General features: G+C 43.3%; 1 protein-coding gene across 2 annotated transcripts in view; it reads right to left on the bottom strand.

The window, feature by feature from the left end:
• Positions 1-18,825, bottom strand: part of stpg2 (sperm-tail PG-rich repeat containing 2) — a 332,382-nt gene that overhangs the window by 262,246 nt on the left and 51,311 nt on the right. For both annotated transcript variants that reach the window (XM_072583829.1, XM_072583828.1), the window contains 2 exons: positions 15,757-15,872; positions 10,830-10,938 (listed from right to left, as the gene is read on the bottom strand). In XM_072583829.1, the coding sequence (XP_072439930.1) occupies positions 10,830-10,938; positions 15,757-15,872 (225 nt within the window). The remainder of the gene's footprint in view (positions 1-10,829; positions 10,939-15,756; positions 15,873-18,825) is intronic.

Genomic DNA, 18,825 nt, shown 5'->3' with positions numbered 1-18,825 from the left:
GAGATTTACCAGGATGTTGCCGGGTATGGATGGGTTGAGTTATAAAGAAAGTCTGGATAGGCTGGGACATTTTTCACTGGATCGTAGGCAGTTGACAGGCGACCTGATAGAAGTTTATAAAATAATGAGAGTATAGATAGAGTTCATGGTAGCTGTTATTTCCCCAGGATGGGGGATTTCAAGACTAGGTGGCTCATTTTTAAGGTGAGAGGAAAGAAATTTAAACAAACATGAGGGGCAAATATTTTACATAGAGGGTGGTTCACATGTGGAATGAACTTCCTGAGGAAGTGGTGGATGTGGGTACAATTACAACATGTAAAAGATATTTGAATCAGTGCTTGAATAGGAAAGGGTTGGAGGGAAATGGGCTAGGAGCAGGCAGGTAGGTCTATAGTTTGGGATTATGGTCAGCATGGACTGGTTGGGCTGAAGAGTCTGTTTCCATGCTGCATGACTCTATGACTTTGTGATTGAAATTCATCACCATAGCAGTTTGGCACCACCTTCTTAAAAGCTACAAGATATAGGCAACAAATCCTAATCTTACCAGCGACACTCACAACCTGCAAATGAGTACATTATTCAGAATGTAAAACTTTACAATATTATTGATGGTCTAAAGGTGATGGAGTGACCACATGGAGACAGCACATGGATTGCAGCAGTTTGAGAAAGCAGCTCAGCATCACCTTCTCGAGGGCAACTAGAGCAAAAAATGCTGGCCCAGCTAGAGATGGTATGTCCCACAAGTGAAAATAAACAGAAAGGCTGATCAAGTGGTTAAAATACATAAAAACATGGAATCGTTATAATGCATGGCACAGAATGAGGCTGTTCAGCCCTGTCATGCATGTACTGGCCCTTTGAAATACCCATGCTCCTTAGTCCCACATCCTAAATGTTTTTGACTCTAACCCTGCAGGTTCCTCCTCTTTTAGGATTTGTCATAGGCTCTTTTAGAATGGTCAGATTTCTGCCATCTCTTGAAATAGTGTTCCAGATCCTGACAACACTAAGTGAAGAAAAATCTATCCTCTCCTCCCTTCCAGACCTTTTAACATTAATTTTAAATCTCAGAAATCTGTTCATTGACGTACTCGCTAGACAGTTATTCTGACATTTTTGCACAAAGGACATACCTTAGCAATTTTTCTCTTTGATGGCTACCGACCAGAGTCTGAACTGCCACTGAAGGTTTTCTGCATTTGCGGACCAAGGTTAATTGCGAAATATCTGCATTGTCTACTATATTCACCAATGGCTGGGACCACATTATGGGTGTTTGGTGAATTGCTGCCCATTCCCAAAATAAATTATCAGGTATTTTTGGCACATTAACGAAAAACTACTATCTGTTTCAGAGAATAGATTCATTAAATCTCCATTCGGTGCTTAAAATAAGCATTGCACTTCTAGTGTTAATGAAATATTAATCATGAATCCCAGTTCAGTGTCAAGTTCAGCATGGCAAAAGCGATCACGTTTTAAGATGGCCTTGATCTTGATTGGTCTAAATGCAGATCATTTCATTTTGTAATGCTAAAAGGTTATGAATTGGACAAAGGGACTTTTGATTTGAGTTGGTTGCTTGTCATTTTCATCTCACATTCTTTTCAATATATTTTATTAGAAACTTTTTCAAATCTTTATAAAACATCTAACATCTGACATTTTAGATGCAACAAAATTAATTTGATAAGGAAATGAAACAAACATTTTTAATTGGAAAGTTGTGAAGGCTACATTTTGGCAAGGAAATATAAACCAAGTGAATGGAAACTTGGATACAGAAAATGAACCAGTTGCTTCTCTTTTGCAACTCAAAGGAAAGACGGTTTTCATGTATTAGTTACACAGTCACATGTGGCTTTTTGATTTAACACTATTGAGAGATTAGTTGGCACCGGGTATCTTTGAGTTAAAAAAACACAAACTGACTTATACAAGTTTATAAAATAATGAGGGGTATAGATAGGGTTAACAGTAATTGTCTTTTCAAGACCAGGGGCACATTTTTAAGGTGAGAGGAGGGAGCTATAAAAAAGACATGAGGGGCAAATATCTTACACAGAAGGTGGTTCACATGTGGAATGAATTTCCAGAGGAAGTGGTGGATTTGGGTACAGTTACAATGTTTAAAAGACATTTGGATAAGTTATTGAGTAGGAAAGGTTTGGAGGGATATGGGCCAGGGGCAGGCAGGTGGGACTGGTTTAGTTTGGGATTATGGTCGGCATGGACTGGTTGGACCGAGCAGTCTGTTTCCATGTGTATGACTGTATGATGATGACTGGCAACAGCTTTCAGGTTGGTTGTAAGTTGCAGGTTTGTTACAGAACTAGGAGAAAACAGCAGTTGCACTCAGACCTCCAAACTCCCACAGTCCAAGGCAAATCTCCCTCTGAGTGGACAAAAACCAACACTAAAAGACCCTGTAAAACAAGGACTTTTAACTCAGCCAAAAACCTAGGTCCAACTAACCGGCTACAAAATAGAGATCGACCGTGATCAAAAACAATGCAACATTGTCACCAGAAACCAAAACTTTTCTTGGTTACAGATGAGAGTTGGTGGGAGTTTCTTTTATCTCAGATAGTGGTCACAATCATAGGCATTAACCATCCTAGAGATTAAATTGATGGTTTAGAGTCTTGTCACAGCACGTGGAATGTTTGGGCCTTGCTTTCCAGCATATTCTTTGCTTTTATTTGTTCCTGAGATGTGGGCATTGCCAACCATTTATTGCCCAGAGGGCAGTTAAGAGTCAACCACATTGCTATGAATCTGGAGTCACATGTAGGCCAGACTAGGTAAGGATAGCAAATTTCCTTTCTGAAAGGACATGAGTTTTTTTTTACAACAACCTATGGTGTTACCTGGTTGATATTAGAATATATGACTTGTTTTTTTTCCATAAAGATCCTGAAAAAGTTCAATAAAACGAAGCCCATAACCAAATGATAGATTAGAGTGGTGCTGGAAAAGCACCGCAGATCAGGCAGCATCTGAGGAGCAGGAAAATTGATGTTTTGGGCAAAAGCCCTTCATCAGGATTGAAGGCAGGGAACCTCTAGGGTGGACAGTGTTTTTATCTCTCCACCCTGGAGGCTCTCTGCCTTCAGACTGATAAAGGGCTTTTGCCCAAAACATCAATTCTCCTGCTCCTCAGATGCTGCCTGGCCCTCTGTGCTTTTCCAGCATCACTCTAATCTAGACTCTGATTTCCAGCATCTGCAGTCCTCACTTTTGCCATAACCAAATGGTATACTGGTACATTTTTCTTTAAGACACATTCATTTGCAAGGTTATATGCTAAAGATATCAAATTAATCTGAGATTTTGCTTTTGCTGTTTTCATAATTAATATTGTAATTCCAAATCTGCAACTCAGTGTCCCTGTAACAGCTGGAGATTGAGGCAAAACTGCAGCACTCAGAAAATATGTTTTGTCATTTTATCTGCAATTATACTGGCATATCCATGACATTGAGGTTGGCTTGTAAACAGAGGAGAAAGATTTGAAAGGATTTTATAACAAGCTAAAATAAAATGATGCATTGCTTAAGTCTGCTTCTACAATAAAGCAATTAACATCACACGGTTCAAAATTCCAAATGACAAAGACTAGAGTAATTAGAAGCTTTTGATTGCTTTTGTAACTGAACCAGTTTGTGACAAAAAAAAGGTTAGAATTTCATTTCTCTGCTCTTTCCCGCAGTGAAAGGGATAATGCAGGAAATTTTAAAATTAAATTGAAATTTTCAGGTGGCCATAGTAATCTATAGGTGAACAATTAACTCACTCGTATGCATTCTAGATTAGAAACACAAAAACTAAGAGCAGGGATGTCTTGCAACAGTTATACAGGGCCCTGGTGAGATCATCCCTGGAGTACTGTAAGCAGTTTTGTTCTCCTTATCTGGGGAAGGATGTTCTTGTTGTAGAGGGAGTGTAACAGAAGTTTACCAGATGGATTCCTGGGAATGGCAGGACTGAGGTGAGAAGAGAGACTGGATTAGTTAGGAACAAAAACAGAAATTACTGGAAAAGCTCAGCCGGTCTGGCAGCATGTGTGGAGAGAAATTAAGAGTTAACGTTCAGATCTGGTGACCCTTCCTCAGGAGGGCCCTGAGTTAGAACGAGGTTAGAACAGGGCTGGACAGGGTAAATGCAGGAAGGATGTTCACAATGAGCAGGGGGTCCAGAACCAGGAGTCACAGTCTAAGGACACAGGGTAGGCCATTTCAGACTGAGAGGAGAAGAAGTGCCTTCACCCAGAGAGTGGGGAGCCTGTGGAATTCTCTGTGACTGAAAGCTGTTGAGGCCAAACTTTGAATATTTTCAAGACAGAGCTAGATATAGTTCTTAAGGCCAGAGTTATCAAGACTATTAACTTAAAAATATTTAATCATAACCTTCACAAACACTCAATACAGCACCAAATCAGACCATTCAGCCCTGCAGCTTCAAGCCAAAGTTTACACTCCACATGACCCTTCTGTTGTGGTTCTGTTCGCAGAGCTGGGAATTTGGGTATATTGGGTCCAGGTCAATGTGTTTATTGATTGAATCTGTGAATGAGTGCCAGGCCTCTAGGAATTCCCTGGCTGCTCTCTGTTTGGCTTGTCCTATAATAGTAGAGAACAGCCAGGGAATTCCTAGAGGCATGGCACTCATCCACAGATTCAATCAATATACCGGCCACTACAACAGACAGCTGGAACTGACAACCGGAAGCGGCAGAGACAAACCACTACAAATGCCGGAGGAAACAGCACAGAAGCGCTTCACAGGAGGCTCCCAAGCACTGAGTATGTCACCTAGACAGGGGATGAAACGTCTGCAACACAAATTCCCAGCTCGGCGAACAGAACCACAGCAACGAGCACCCGAGCAACAAATCTTCTCCCAAACTTTGAACACCCTTCTTCCAACTACAAGATTCACTAACAAGCAAGGCAATGCTAACCCCTATCCCTACCAAATAAACCTTTGAGATTTGATTTGGAGAAACCTTCAAATGTTGCTCTAAGATCTGAAGAAGGGTCACTGGACTCGAATCATTAACTCTATTTCTCTCTCTCCACAGATGCTGCCAAACCTGCTGAGTTTCTCCAACCATTCCTGAATTTATTTGATTGCACTATGGCAAGGAGTTTAACAGTATTTATTGCTAAATGTCTCTTCTGCATCACATTGTGAGATTTCTATGTATTGTTCATCAGCTTATGAATCACCATTTATGAAACCATCATTGACACATCCAGTGCAACACCGATGCAAATCATCAGTCAGATTACATCTCCTTAAACTGGTGCTTGTAAATTATTTCCAAGTGCAAAGCCCTTAAAACAGGAGCAAAACATAAAAGGAAAACACAATCATTCTTTTATCCAATTGTCATGGTTTAACACAGTGCAGATCATAAACTGAAACTGCCACCTATTGAAATATTACCATATAATGGTTGACTTACTTTAATTATACTGGAAAATACACAACTATTTCATGCTGCCAAAGATTACAACCCTGTGCCAGATTGATTAAAGTTCATCCAGTGATAGTCAGCAAGATACTCATACATCCCTTTGCCTTATTTTTCTGTACAGTGCTGTGTGTTATGACATGGAGTAAACTCCCCTGCTAATTTAAACCAGCAAGACAGAAAAGATTTAGCCCATGTGGTAATCTGTGAAAATTCGAGTGGTCAAGAACTATTTAAAGTAAATATTAACAACTTTATTTCTTAAAGTATAACAGAGATTAATTAACTAACAACTATTTACAACTCCTTCCTCTGACCTATCATTTAGTTTCCCTTCTATAATACTAGTCCAATAAAACCCCTGAGTAAGATTTACCAAAAATTCAAATTTCAAAACCAGACAGCTGTCGAATCTTCCCTTTGTATCTTCCGCTGGAGATTTTCTTCTTAGGATTTCTTTTTCTCAGATCATTGATACATCAATGTACCTTAAAGAGAGCTGTGTTTCAGGCAGTCTGTATATTCTGGTGGCTTGGCAGTTCTCCCCCAACTATTCAATTTTTCCCTGGTCTTATATCCCCAAAGCATCAGATTGTGTCACTGGCTTTTAATATCATCAATATACTAAATTCAAACTTGATTGGAGTTTGGTATTTTTTGGGGTATAATTTAAACTGATTGGCTGAATTTGAATTTGTTTTTGTCTCCAGGCAACCAGCTACACTAGCTGCTGGACCATAAGGTTACATTGTATCTTGTTCAGAACACTTGGTGCTGTCAGGTAGTTCTGCTAGCTTTTAACTTTCTGAAGGGTACAGTACACCCATATCTTCATAACATGTGTCAGTTGTATAACCTCACATTGACACTTGGCTTTAATATTAACCCTTTTGGAAAAGGGAATAACATTTTCACAACATGTCAGTCAGATGGCCCACGACTTTGGAAAGGGTGTAGAGGAGATTTGCTGCAATTGTACCAGGAATGAGGGGCTTGAGTTCTGGAGACTCTGGGATGTTCTTCTTGGGCAGAGAAGATTACAGGGACCTTAACAGAATTGTCCAAATTCTGAATGATTTCACTAAATTCAGTGAAGAGAAATCGTTTTCAGTAACTAAAAGATATACAGATATAGGATTAAAAACAGAAGTTGCTGGAAAAACTCAGCAAGTTTGGCAGCATCTGTGAAGAGAAATCAAGAGTTAACATTTCGGGTCTGGTGACCCTTCCTCAGATCTGATGGTGGGTGAGAAAAAGATGTTTTTTATGCAGAATATAGAGTGGGGGGAGGGGATAAGGAGTAATCGGTGGGTGGAGATAGAGCCCAAAGAGAGAGAAGAGCAATTGGACAGACAAAGGAATAGATCACAATCTGGCCAGGAGGGTGAATAGCTGTTAATGGGGGCTGTTAGTGTCTAACAATGGGTGGCGTGTAATAGCTGTCCATGCGATAAACAAGGCCTGGAGTGCGGGGAGGAGGAGAAAGTGAGGATTACAGATGCTGGAGAGTCAGAGTCAAAAAGCATGGCACTGGAAAAGTACAGGTAGTCAGGCGACATCCGAGGAGCAGGAGAGTCGATGTTTGGGGCATAAGCCCTTCATCAGGAGTTCCTTAACTTCACTGGAGCACTGCAGCAAGCCTGATTCAGAGATATTGGCCAGGTTTAGGAGGCTACAGATTTAAGAAATTGGCACAAGAGCCTGAGGGAAGAAGAGGAGATCAATTTTTTAACAAAAACAGAAAGTGCGTGAGAAATGTAGCTGGTTCAGCAGCATCTGCAGAGTGAGAGAAACAGAGTTAATGTTTCAAATCCAGTTCTAATGAAAGGTCAGACCAGATCTGAACCATTCACACACTCTCTCTCTCTCTCTTTACTGAATACTGAATGGACTCACAAACTCTTAACATTCACCTGTACCTGTGTTTTTATTTTTGCCGCTGTTTACCTGTTATTTACTATCTATGTGACTTAACTCTGTGATCTGCCTGTATTGCTCACAAGACAAAGCTTTGCACTGTGCCTCAGTACACATGACAAATAAATTCAATTCAATTCTTTATCTCTCTGCAGATGCTGCTGGACCTGCTCAGTTTCTCCAGCACTTTCTGATCTTTTTTTGTCAGTTTTCCAGCAACCGAGTTCTTTGGTTTTGTATTAGACCAGTTTATAAGTTGAGTTTTTTAAATAGTTTAAGCGAGGTCATTACGATCTGGAATGAGCTGCCTTGAAAGGCTGGGAAATAGATTCAGCAGAAACTTTCTTGAAGAATGCTTCAGGAAAAACGCATGAAGAGGAAATAATTGTCAAGCTGTGGTGGAAGAGGGAGACGTGAGAGCTTGTTCAAAGGGTTGGAACAGGCATGATGGCTCTGATAGCCTTCTCCTCTGTTGGGTAACTATATAAAGTGTGGGTTCACCAAGGATCCCGTCATCAACGTGTCAACTAAACACAATTTGGAGTTGCCAGTGTTGGACTGGGGTGGATAAAATTAAGAATCACACACCACCAGGTTAGAATCCAACACCTGACGAAGGAGCAGCGCTCCGAAAGCTAGTGTTTCCAACTAAACCTGTTGGACTGTAACCTGGTGTTGTGTGATTTTTAAGTTTGTCCACTAAACACGGTCAATGGTCAATGCTAATTTAAATATTCAGCCCGGAGAAGGCAGATATATAAACATTGGAGAGGGATTGTTATCTGATCATATAACTACGGCCCAGGTTATTGAGGTACAGCTGAACAGCTGGAGCCCAGGTCTCTAGGGGGTATCATAAGGCCTTGGTACGGGAGAGATTGTCAGTGTAGGCAGTATGCCGGTATATCAAGGAGAGGGTCACTGTGCTTTCAGGGGTCTCAGGGTCGTATCAGGAGTGGAGTGGGGCAGGGGGAGTGAGGAGGATGGTTCCTGTTCTCCCAGGTGTTGAGGGCGGGGGGGGAGAGAAGGTGCTATGTTCCCAGGGGCATGGGGTAGTGGGGCTGCTGTGCCCTGAGGGAGTGGGGGTGGGTCAGGGAGTTGGGGGGAGTAATGCTCTGCAGCAGGGAGTGGGGGCCAGGGAGTGGGGCGGGTTGTTGTGCCTTGAGGGGGTGGGGGTCATGGGGTAGGGGGTCAGGGGTAGGGGGTCAGGGGTTTGGGGTCAGGGGTGGGGCTATGGCTTGTGTTCCCACAGTCTGGGTCAGGAGCAGCCCCTTGTCTGACCCTGCACTTCATGTGAGCACGACTGCAGCAATGAGGTTCCATTTATTACACTCTGTGAAAATCAAAGAAAGTTATTTATTTTCTTGATTTATTTCCAACCCTGCACACTGCACCTTCCTTGAGATGATTGAACTAATGGCTGAGCTGTTTCTGTCCAAACTGAGCAGAGTGATTACGGCTCGAAGCAGTAACTGAGAGAGTGGTGCGACTGCAGGTAGAGAATGATGGCCATCTTTTGTTCGTTTAAGCAGCTGCTTGGTTTTAATGTGGAGGTTGGAAGGATGGGGGAGATAAGAGAGTGTGGGGGTGTCATTGAGGGTGCTGCCACCAGGGTGATGTACTTTCAGGGCCTTAAAGCAGCTGTGATTGTTGAACTTGGTCTGAGAGTCCGAAGGCAAGATTGTCTCTGCACAAAGGTCTAAGCTGACCACAGAGGCACTGTAGCACTGCCAGCTGTAACAAACCAAGACCCTATTCGGCCCACACAGGAGGTCATATAGAAGGTCATTCCAGGGCCAGACAGAGGACTGTGGAGGAGATTGTATTTGTATTTGTTGGCCGCCTCGCCCTCTTCCACAGCCACAATCGGGCCCAAGTGTCCTCAGAGGTGGAGCATGTGGTGTCCACTAACACCTTCAAGGCATTTCGAGAGAGAGAGAGAGAGGTGGGCACCGCAGGGGCTGGAGACACCATCTCCCCCTCCAACATGAGCTTGATTTTGTCCCCTTTTGCTTGTTCACCCCCTTCTTCTTTTTTTTGTTATTAGATCATAAGACATAGGAGTAGAAATTAGGCCATTCAGCCCATTGATTCAGCTCCACCATTAAATCACGGCTGATAAGTTTCTCAATCCCTTTCTCCCCGTAATCCTTGATCCCTCTTACAACCAACAACCCATCTCCCTCCAGCTTTAATATATTGACCTGACCTCCACAACCTTCTGTGGTGATGAATTCCATCGATTCCCCACTCTCTGGCTGAAGAAGTTTCTCCTTCTCTCCATTCTAAAAGGGTCTTCCCTTTACTCTAAGGCTGTGCCCTCGGGTCCTAGCCTCTCCTACCAATGGAAACACCTTCCCAACATCCACTCTGTCCAGGCCTTTCAGTATGCTGTTGATATTATTGCAATGACCCTTGAGGACTGTGTCTATGATTTGCAATTGAGTGATTTGGTAAATTAGTTGGTGGATTTATTGATTAAAATAACTGCTGGGTTCTTGTCCAGCAGGGGGCTGTATCCCAGACAGGGACTGAGTCCAGAAGGAAATTGTGGAAACCACAGACTTATCATAAAATCCTTGGAAATCTCAGAAAGCCTTTTTCTGCCTATTTCACCACACAGACATTGGTATGTTAAACATAGCCTTGCAAGGTTAAACTAACCCATCTGTCAGAAACCAGAGGGTACAGACACAAAGGATGCTGGAGAAACTCAGCACATCTGGCTATATCTGTGGACAGCGAAACAGAGTCAACTTTTCAAGTCAAGTATAACTCCCCCTCAGTTCTGAAGAACAATTATACCAGACTTGCAACGTTAATTCTGCTTCTCTCTCCACAGATGCTGCTAGACCTGCTGAATTTCCCCAACATTGTCTGTGCCTGTTTCCAATTTCCAGCATCCACAACATTTTGCCTTCTTTCAGGAAAACTGAGGGAACCGGATGTAAAATTAATTTTACAGAGCACCCAAGTTTTATTCTTCCTTGATGTTGAGGGAGATAAATCTTAACAGGCATATATAAAAAAAATGGTGTCCTCTTAACACCCACTGGAGAGTTAGGTTAAAAATCCTCCCGGGCTCGGAGTATCTGTGATGAGGTGGGCATTTCCTGCCCTGAAACTGATGTTATCTCACGCTTCAGCCAACCCTCAATGGTCCCACTGCGCAGTACCCAGATTTATCGCGATTAATACATGTCACACAAAGCTGGGCCTTTATATTTTGACAAAGGACACAAATGGAATTCCTGGCATGGCTGACATTTATGAAATAAATGTACACTCTGATGTAACAAATTGTGACAGATAGAACGTGTAACTGATGCAAGTCATTCGACTGAGGACTTAGAAATGTAACAGGAACTGGACAATGTGGAAAATGAAAAAAGCAAAACCAGCTTCTGCAATAATTTTTTTTTACCTTCTTTTCCTCCTCTTGTACAACTGCATCAAGGTATCGGGGGATGTGAGATTCGTATTTCTGATCTTTATCCTTCATGTTCAGATTTTCACAATAAATATTAGTTTCCCTGAAGTACAAAACAAGCCAAATATTTAACTCACAGTTGTGAATATATCATGTTTCTGTCTATATGACACAGAATTGCACTGGAAACTGGATACCAGGCCCTAGAGTTTTGTATCACTGTGACTCCACATAAGTATCCTCTCATTCTCCACAGGTAATCTTCAAATCCTTACCCCTGCTGAATGGTGAGATCAGAGTCGGGGAATGTTGGGAGTGAAGGGGGGGGGGGGGGGTGCAGCAATGGGTTTGAAGGGGGAGGTCATGTTCAATTGGGGTCAGGAGGTCGAGAGTCAGGTAAGGGGTTGGAGGAAGGTAGATGATCATGGGTGGCTGTTAGGAGGTGGTGTGGGGAGGTGGTGTGTAGGGGTGTTGGGGGGTGAGGAGCGCAGGGTCAGTCGTGTACCGAGGCGAAGGCGCTGGGGTTACCCTGAAGCCAGAACAGGTAACTTTCCTTCAGTAATTGTGCAGATAACTCTATCGGACACCTCCGAAATCTTCAACCCCCAACTCAGTTCTGAAGACCTTTTTGGAGCGTTCCCAACACGGGGTAATTGGTCCATCAGCAGTTTACCCTTCTGAGGTTAATTCCTCTGAAGTCAGGCTTTCAGGACCTCGGGAGCGTACCTTCTAGGCCTCATTGCTGCAGAGACTGTCAAGACCCTGGGCTTTGTTTCAGATCTGGCATCTCTCATTTGAGCCGCTTGTTAAACTTTTCTGATGACAGCTCATCAACTTGAAACATTAACTCTTTTGTTTCTCTCTCTCCTCACAGACTCTGCCAAACCTGCAGAGTATTTCTGTTTTAATAACTGCAGTATTATCCATCCGTAAAATCAACACCAGTGATTTGATTCCTGCTTTTTTTGCAATGGCCCTACTAACCTGCGTCACTATCTTTAATAATTTCAGTTCAAATCCAAGTCCTCCAGTTAAAATCGCACTGTGCAGAATTACCTGCAAAACTCTCTTGCTGTATTCCCTTTAACGGTAACGGTTGTTGCAGTAATCGAGTGTTAATGCTAAGGTCTACTCCCAGCTCACTGGAAGACTATCAGATGATGCACTCAGCCTCAAGCAGAGTACTGCTCTCTACAGCTGACTGAAATACCTTCATTCGAAATCTGATAAGGTTAAACTGCAATTGATCATTCTGACTGAAATAACTCCACAGAGGCCGGTATCCCATCACCAAGTCCCCCTTTATTTACACAGGGAGAGTCCTTGACACTGATCCAGCTCCCTCAGAGGCAGCTCTCAGAGTGAACAGAACCTCTGACGCTCCTGTTTATATCTGTCAGCCAGGGCTCCCTGATTGGATCAGATTAACAGCCCCATATTCTATGAGGTCCACCTGTGGCTGACCTCATTACACCGCTACACTGACTTTGCACCTCATGTGTTTAATGCAGTGTTGTTCATGGGTTGGTTGCTGTTTCTCCCTACAGCCCAGGCCTCAGTTTGATGTTTTATTTCAGAGACAGGCCCTCTGACAGTGCTGCACCCCGTCAGCACTAACACGGTCAGCCGAGATTACACAACCAAGGCCATGGAGTGAGGATTAACACAGGAACTTGAGCAACACCACCCCAGCAACAACTGACAGAGAGATTAGAGATGGACCAGATCGGAAGGGATGGGGGGGATTATCTTCTCTCTATTATTGTTTTCCTCGGTGCAGTCCTCCAAGGCTTGAGCATGGTGTAGACTCTGAAATCGGAAGTCAATGTTGGGAAAGAGTCAGCACACTGATCAATGTGTGTGAACCCTCAGCAGAGGTGTGGGGGAGGGAACCATGGTTTAGAAGTAGATTATATATGTTTGCCCCGACACTTATAAAGAGTATAGCTGAGTGACGGACAATAGCTAACATAACACAGGTTGTGCTATTGCAATGTTCCAATCCATTAAATAAAATGTGCATTGCTTCACAAAGACTGGCATCATTTAAACTCAGTGCCATTGCTGAATATAATCTGTAATGTCCAAGGGTCTCGAGATGCAATTGACATGACCATACCACTGAGCTAGAACATCTGGATTCAAGTCTCAACTTGGGAAGAAATGGCCCTGGAGGTGTGTCATAGCATGTCTAAGTAAGTCGATTTTTATAGGGGATTCCTGTGTTTCGTAGGAATGTCCTCTCTAGGTAGCACAAGGATCATGGCAACACCACTCCACTGCCAGGAGATAGATGGCAGTTTCCATTCCAACTGGACAGAGAGTGGTAAAGACAAGTCAGGGAACTACAGACCGGTGAGCCTGACTTTGGTGGTGGGCAAGTTGTTGGAGGGAATCCTGAGGGACAGCATGTACAGGTATTTGGAAAGGCAAGGACTGATTCGGGATAGTCAACATGGCTTTGTGCGTGGGAAATCATGTCTCACAAACTTGATTGAGTATTTTGAAGAAGTAACAAAGAAGATTGATGAGGGCAGAGCAGTAGATATGATCTATATGGGCTTCAGTAAGGCGTTCAACAAGGTTCCCCATGGGAGACTGATTAGCAAGGTTAGATCTCATGGAATACAGGGAGAACTAGCCATTTGGATACAGAACTCGCTCAAAGGTAGAAGACAGAGGGTGGTGGTGGAGGGTTGTTTTTCAGACTGGAGGCCTGTGACCAGTGGAGTGCCACAAGGATCGGTACTGGGTCGTCTACTTTTTGTCATTTACATAAATGATTTGGATGCGAGAATAAGAGGTACAGTCAGTAAGTTTGTAGATGACACCAAAATTGGAGGTGTAGTGGACAGCAAAGAGGGTTACCTCAGATTACAACAGGATCTGGACCAGATGGGTCAATGGGCTGAGAAGTGGCAAATGGAGGTTAATTCAGATAAATGCGAGGTGCTGCATTTTGGGAAAGCAAATCTTAGCAGGACTTATACACTTAATGGTAAGGTCCAAGGGAGTGTTGCTGAACAAAGAGACCTTTGCAGGTTCATAGCTCCTTGAAAGTGGAGTCGCAGGTAGATAGGATAGTGAAGAAGGCATTTGGTATGCTTTCCTTTATTGGTCAAAGTATTGAGTACGGGAGTTGGGAGGTCATGTTGCGGATGTACAGGACATTGGTTAGGCCACTGTTAGAATATTGCGTGCAATTCTGGTCTCCTTCCTATCAGAAAGATGTTGTGAAACTTGAAAGGGTTCAGAAAAGATTTACACGGATGTTGCCAGGGTTGGAGGATCTGAGCTACAGGGAGAGGCTGAACAGGCTGGGGCTGTTTTCCCTGGAGCGTTGAAGGCTGAGGGGTGACATTATAAAGGTTTACAAAATTATGAGGGGCAGGGAAAGGATAAATAAACAAAGTCTTTTCCCTGGGGTCGGGGAGTCCAGGATTAGAGGGCATAGGTTTAGGGTGAGAGGGGAAAGATACAAGACAGACCTAAGGGGAACTTTTTCATGCAGAGGGTGGTACGTGTATGGAATGAGCTGCCAGAGGTTGTGGTGGAGGCTGGTACAATTACAACATTTAAGAGGCATTTGGATGGGTATATGAATAGGAAGGGTTTGGAGGGATATGGGCTGGGTGCTGGCAGGTGGGACTAGTTTGGGTTGGGATCAATGGTCGGCATGGATGGGTTGGACCGAAGGGTCTGTTTCCATGCTGTACATCTCTATGACTCTATGACACTATAAGCCAGCCTTGAGCTACTTAGTGAAGCAGCTGCTTCTTGTCAGGCAATGAGGATATCCTCAGCACTCCCACCCATACAACTGCCTGCCCTCATCCCCAAACACCAACCCCCAACTCAGGCCAGAGCCACTCTCACTCTCTCTCACTCGCCCAGCTTCAGTAGCTACCCACCTGCACTCTTCAATGGTTGTCACCTCTTTGCCAGCCTTTGCTCATCTCCCTCACTCATGTCCTTTGACCCCTCTCATGGGTTTTCCCCTGCTCTCAATTCTCAGCCCCCATGGATATATGGGAATTCGACCCTGGTCGGCATGTGCAGCCAGTGACACTATTACAGAGGGAACACAGTGATGTCAGCCACACTCACACTGATTCATTCTGGCTTAGTGGCATCTGTTTCCAGTTACTGACTTCACCAGAACCGTTCAAGTCAGCACAGGTGGCCATTTTGACAGCCAGCTTTGAGCTTATATCAATTACCCCATCAATAAAAGCTATAACCCCAAATCATGTGGAGCATTTTAGAAGATCTAACTGTTTCAAAAGTGAATGAACATTAATACAGTGCTATTGTGTTTGCACAGCACACCTTACCAGGGTACATGCTAATGAGAAATGCCAGAACAATTGAAGCTATTACAACTCTGAGAGTGACACCAGTTCAAACTCATGATGACTACAGGTCCATTTTCTGGCCAAAAAGGGGAAGTTGTGCATCTTAACCTTGGATTTTTAACACATCAGGAAACCACACAGTACTATAAATTCAAAGGTATCATAGAATCCCTACAGTGTGGAAGCAGGCCATTCAGCCCATTAAGTCCACACTGACCTTCGAAACAGCATCGCACCCAATCCCTGGGACCCTGCATTTCCCACAGCTAAACCACCTAACCTGTACATCTTTGGACTGTAGGAGAAAAACAGAGCAAACTCCATGCAGACAAGGGGAGAATGTGCAAACTCCACACACACAAGTCGCCCGAGGCTGGAATCAAACCTGGGACCCTGGTGCTGTGAGGCAGCAGTGCTAACCACTGAGCCACCATGCAACCTATGGAACTGAACTGTGTTGTAGATCTAATATCAGGGGTATCAGGGGTTATTGTAATAAATATTCTGCAATTTATAGACAACAAAGAAATAGTATTTAATAGTGCTGCAAGAAACACTATACTGACTTCAGGAGATCATACGTTCCCGGTCCAGGGCCTTCACGAATTTTAAAATCAATGCGTTTCGATGTGCGGTTACCAAAATGCACTCCTTTATACTGCCGAGTCGGGTATGGCTCATTCTGAAACAAAAGGATTACCAAAAACTCTGCCTTAGTCTTCCTTCTTTAGAATAAATATCATTAACATTATGATGACAGATTAAGCACCACCTGGAAAGTCTTACACCAATATTATCTCTCAGCAACATCAGAAAAACAGATTATCAGATGGTGACCCCACTGGAGCGAGCTTGCTGTGTGATAATTGATTGCCTGTACTTCATAGTAACAATACTTTGGAAGTGCTTCATTGAGTGTGGAGGGCATTGGGACAACCTGAGGGCGCTAAGTAAATGCAATGTTATCAGTGACTTGGAGACAGTGTGGATGCTAGAAGTGAGAGTCAATAAATGCAAAGCTGGAAAAGCACTGCAGGTCAGACAGCACCCGAGGGATATGCTTTTCTCCAGCTTCACATCTGCTGGCCAATGCTATCAGTGAGCCAACTGCCTGTTCCTTTGCTGCTGAGTGGGGCATATACATTGGCCAAAACACTGGATGAACTCCCTGACAATGGCGTTCAATGGATCTTTTTATTTCCACCTGAGGGGAGTGGAGCAGAGAGACAGAGATGCTTCAAATTTAACTTTACGTCCAGAAGATTTCACCTCTGACAGTGCGGCTGTATTGCTGAGAGAACCAGCAGAAATATTATGCTTAAATCTCTCAATAATACTTAAACCCACACCCTTCAAAGTGTGAACAGCATAGAATGATACCTGAGCTCCATGGGTTAAGGTACAAGGATAGATTTAAACAAACTAGGGTATAATATCCTAGAATTTGAAAAATTTGCACCTTCTCCCATGTCTGCATTGGTTTTCTCCGGGTACTCCGATTTCTTCCCATGGATTGGCCTTGCTAAATTGTCCCATGCTGCCCAGGAATCGGTAGGTTAGTCACCAGAAATGTTACAGAGAATAAGCTTAGGAGGGGATGAGTCTGTGTGGGGTGCTCTTCAGAGGGTTGGCGCGGACTCAATGGGCTGAATCTAGATTAGACTGGTGCTGGAAAAGCACAGCAGGTCAGGCAGCATCTGAGGAGCAGGAAAATCGACGTTTCAGGCAAAAGCCCTTCATGAGGAATGAAGGGCTTCATTCCTCATTAAGGGCTTTAGCCCGAAACTTTGATTTTCCTGCTCCTCGGATGCTGCTTGACCTGCTGTGCTTTTCCAGCACCAGTCTAATCTAGACTCTGATCTTCAGCATCTGCAGTCCTCACTCTTGCCTCAATGGGCTGAATGGCCTGCTTCAGCACTGTAAGGATTCTATAGATTATGTAATTCAGCACCAACTTCGTTGAAGTTTTCAAGATGTGAAAGAGAAAAGATCAGGTTTATTGGGAGAAACTATTTCCACCGGTCTAGGAATATAGAACAAATTAGCTCTGGACATTTCACACACAAATGGAATTCTCTTGTACAAATGTCAATTGATGTTAAAACAATTAGTAACTTTAAAATGGAGATTGATAGATTTTTGCCAAAAATACTTTGAAGGGACATGTGAAGTTAGAACATAGATGCACCATGATCTTACTAATGGTGAAATAAGGTGAAGGGAATGCATCACTTTCTCCTGTTCCTTTGATCCTAACCTTCTGCATGGAACATGAACATGCCACACAGATCACCCCAACACAAACTGAAATGAATTACCATCTTAGTGCCTAGCCCATAAGCACAGTGATGTGTGTGTGTCCATATCAACCATTGTCAAATGGTGGAGCAAACTCAATTGGACAAATAGCCTAGGTTTGCTCCAGTAGCTTATTTCTTACCATATAAGATAATGGCTCCAAAAGGGTTAATGTTGGAGACTGCATTAAATTCCACCCAATCTGGTGATATCCTATTCTCTTGGGTGGGGATAAGGCAGAACAGCTTAACATCAGAGACTGTTATCCTGGGAACAGTGTCTAACTTATTCACATGACTTGTGCCTAATTCCAACACGCAATAAACCATGTATTTTTTAAATCAAAACTTCTTCTCGTTAAGCTTCGTGGTGACAATGAACTATCCCAGGCCCAAGCTGGTCATACCTGGCAACATCACACACACTGCATCCCAAAGCAACATACTCTTCACTACCACTACAGTCCAAACTCCCTCAAGTCACTCCAAAGTGTTGAAATTGTGCTGTTTAACTACCCTGAGGGTGCGCAGCATTGACAAGGGGAATGTGAAAGAAGTTGCCTTTGTGTCCTTACTCTGCATCCACAAACAATTTCAGGGTTTCATTAATTGTAAGGACGTTTTTAAAAAGCTGCTCCTGATTGCAAAGCAATCAATTCTGCTCTGCCTCAAGAAATACCCAATAATGTTGAAACATCACTTTAAAACTAATTATTGGAATCCTCGTGAACCATCTCATACTGTGTGAACATATAATAGAAACTAGTTTTAATAAAAAGACAGACATGCATTTTTTAATTTCCCAGGGAAGAAATGTTAATTATTAAGGGACATAGGTTTAAGCTAGAAGGGGATAAGTTTAAAGGAAATGTGCGAGAAGGTTTTTTTTACACAGAGGGTGGTGAGTGCCGGGAATGCACTGCCAAAGGAGGTGGTAGAAACAGATACAATAGCAACATTTAGGAGGCATCTTGACAGATACACAAATCAGCAAGGAATCGAGGGGTACAGACCACATGGAGGCAAAAGGCTTTAGTTTAGAAAGGCATCATGTGTCGATACAGGTTTGGTGGGCCGAAGGGCCTGTTCCTGTATTGTTCTTTGTTCTATAACCTGGATTTCAGGATTAATGTCTGGGACACATGCTCCCAACAACCCCTCTGCCCTGTGGCCAACCACTTCAACTCCCCCTCCCACTCAGCCAAGGACATGCAAGTCCTGGGCCTCTCCACCGCCAAACTCTAGCCACCCGACGCCTGGAGGAAGAACACCTCGTCTTCCATCTTGGGACCTCCAAATACATGACATCAACATCAACTTCACTAGTTTCCAAATCTC

Source organism: Chiloscyllium punctatum, chromosome 14 (genome assembly GCF_047496795.1).
Source record: "Chiloscyllium punctatum isolate Juve2018m chromosome 14, sChiPun1.3, whole genome shotgun sequence".
NCBI classification, from domain to species: Eukaryota; Metazoa; Chordata; class Chondrichthyes; order Orectolobiformes; family Hemiscylliidae; genus Chiloscyllium; species Chiloscyllium punctatum.
This window is presented reverse-complemented; position numbering and strand designations above follow the sequence as displayed.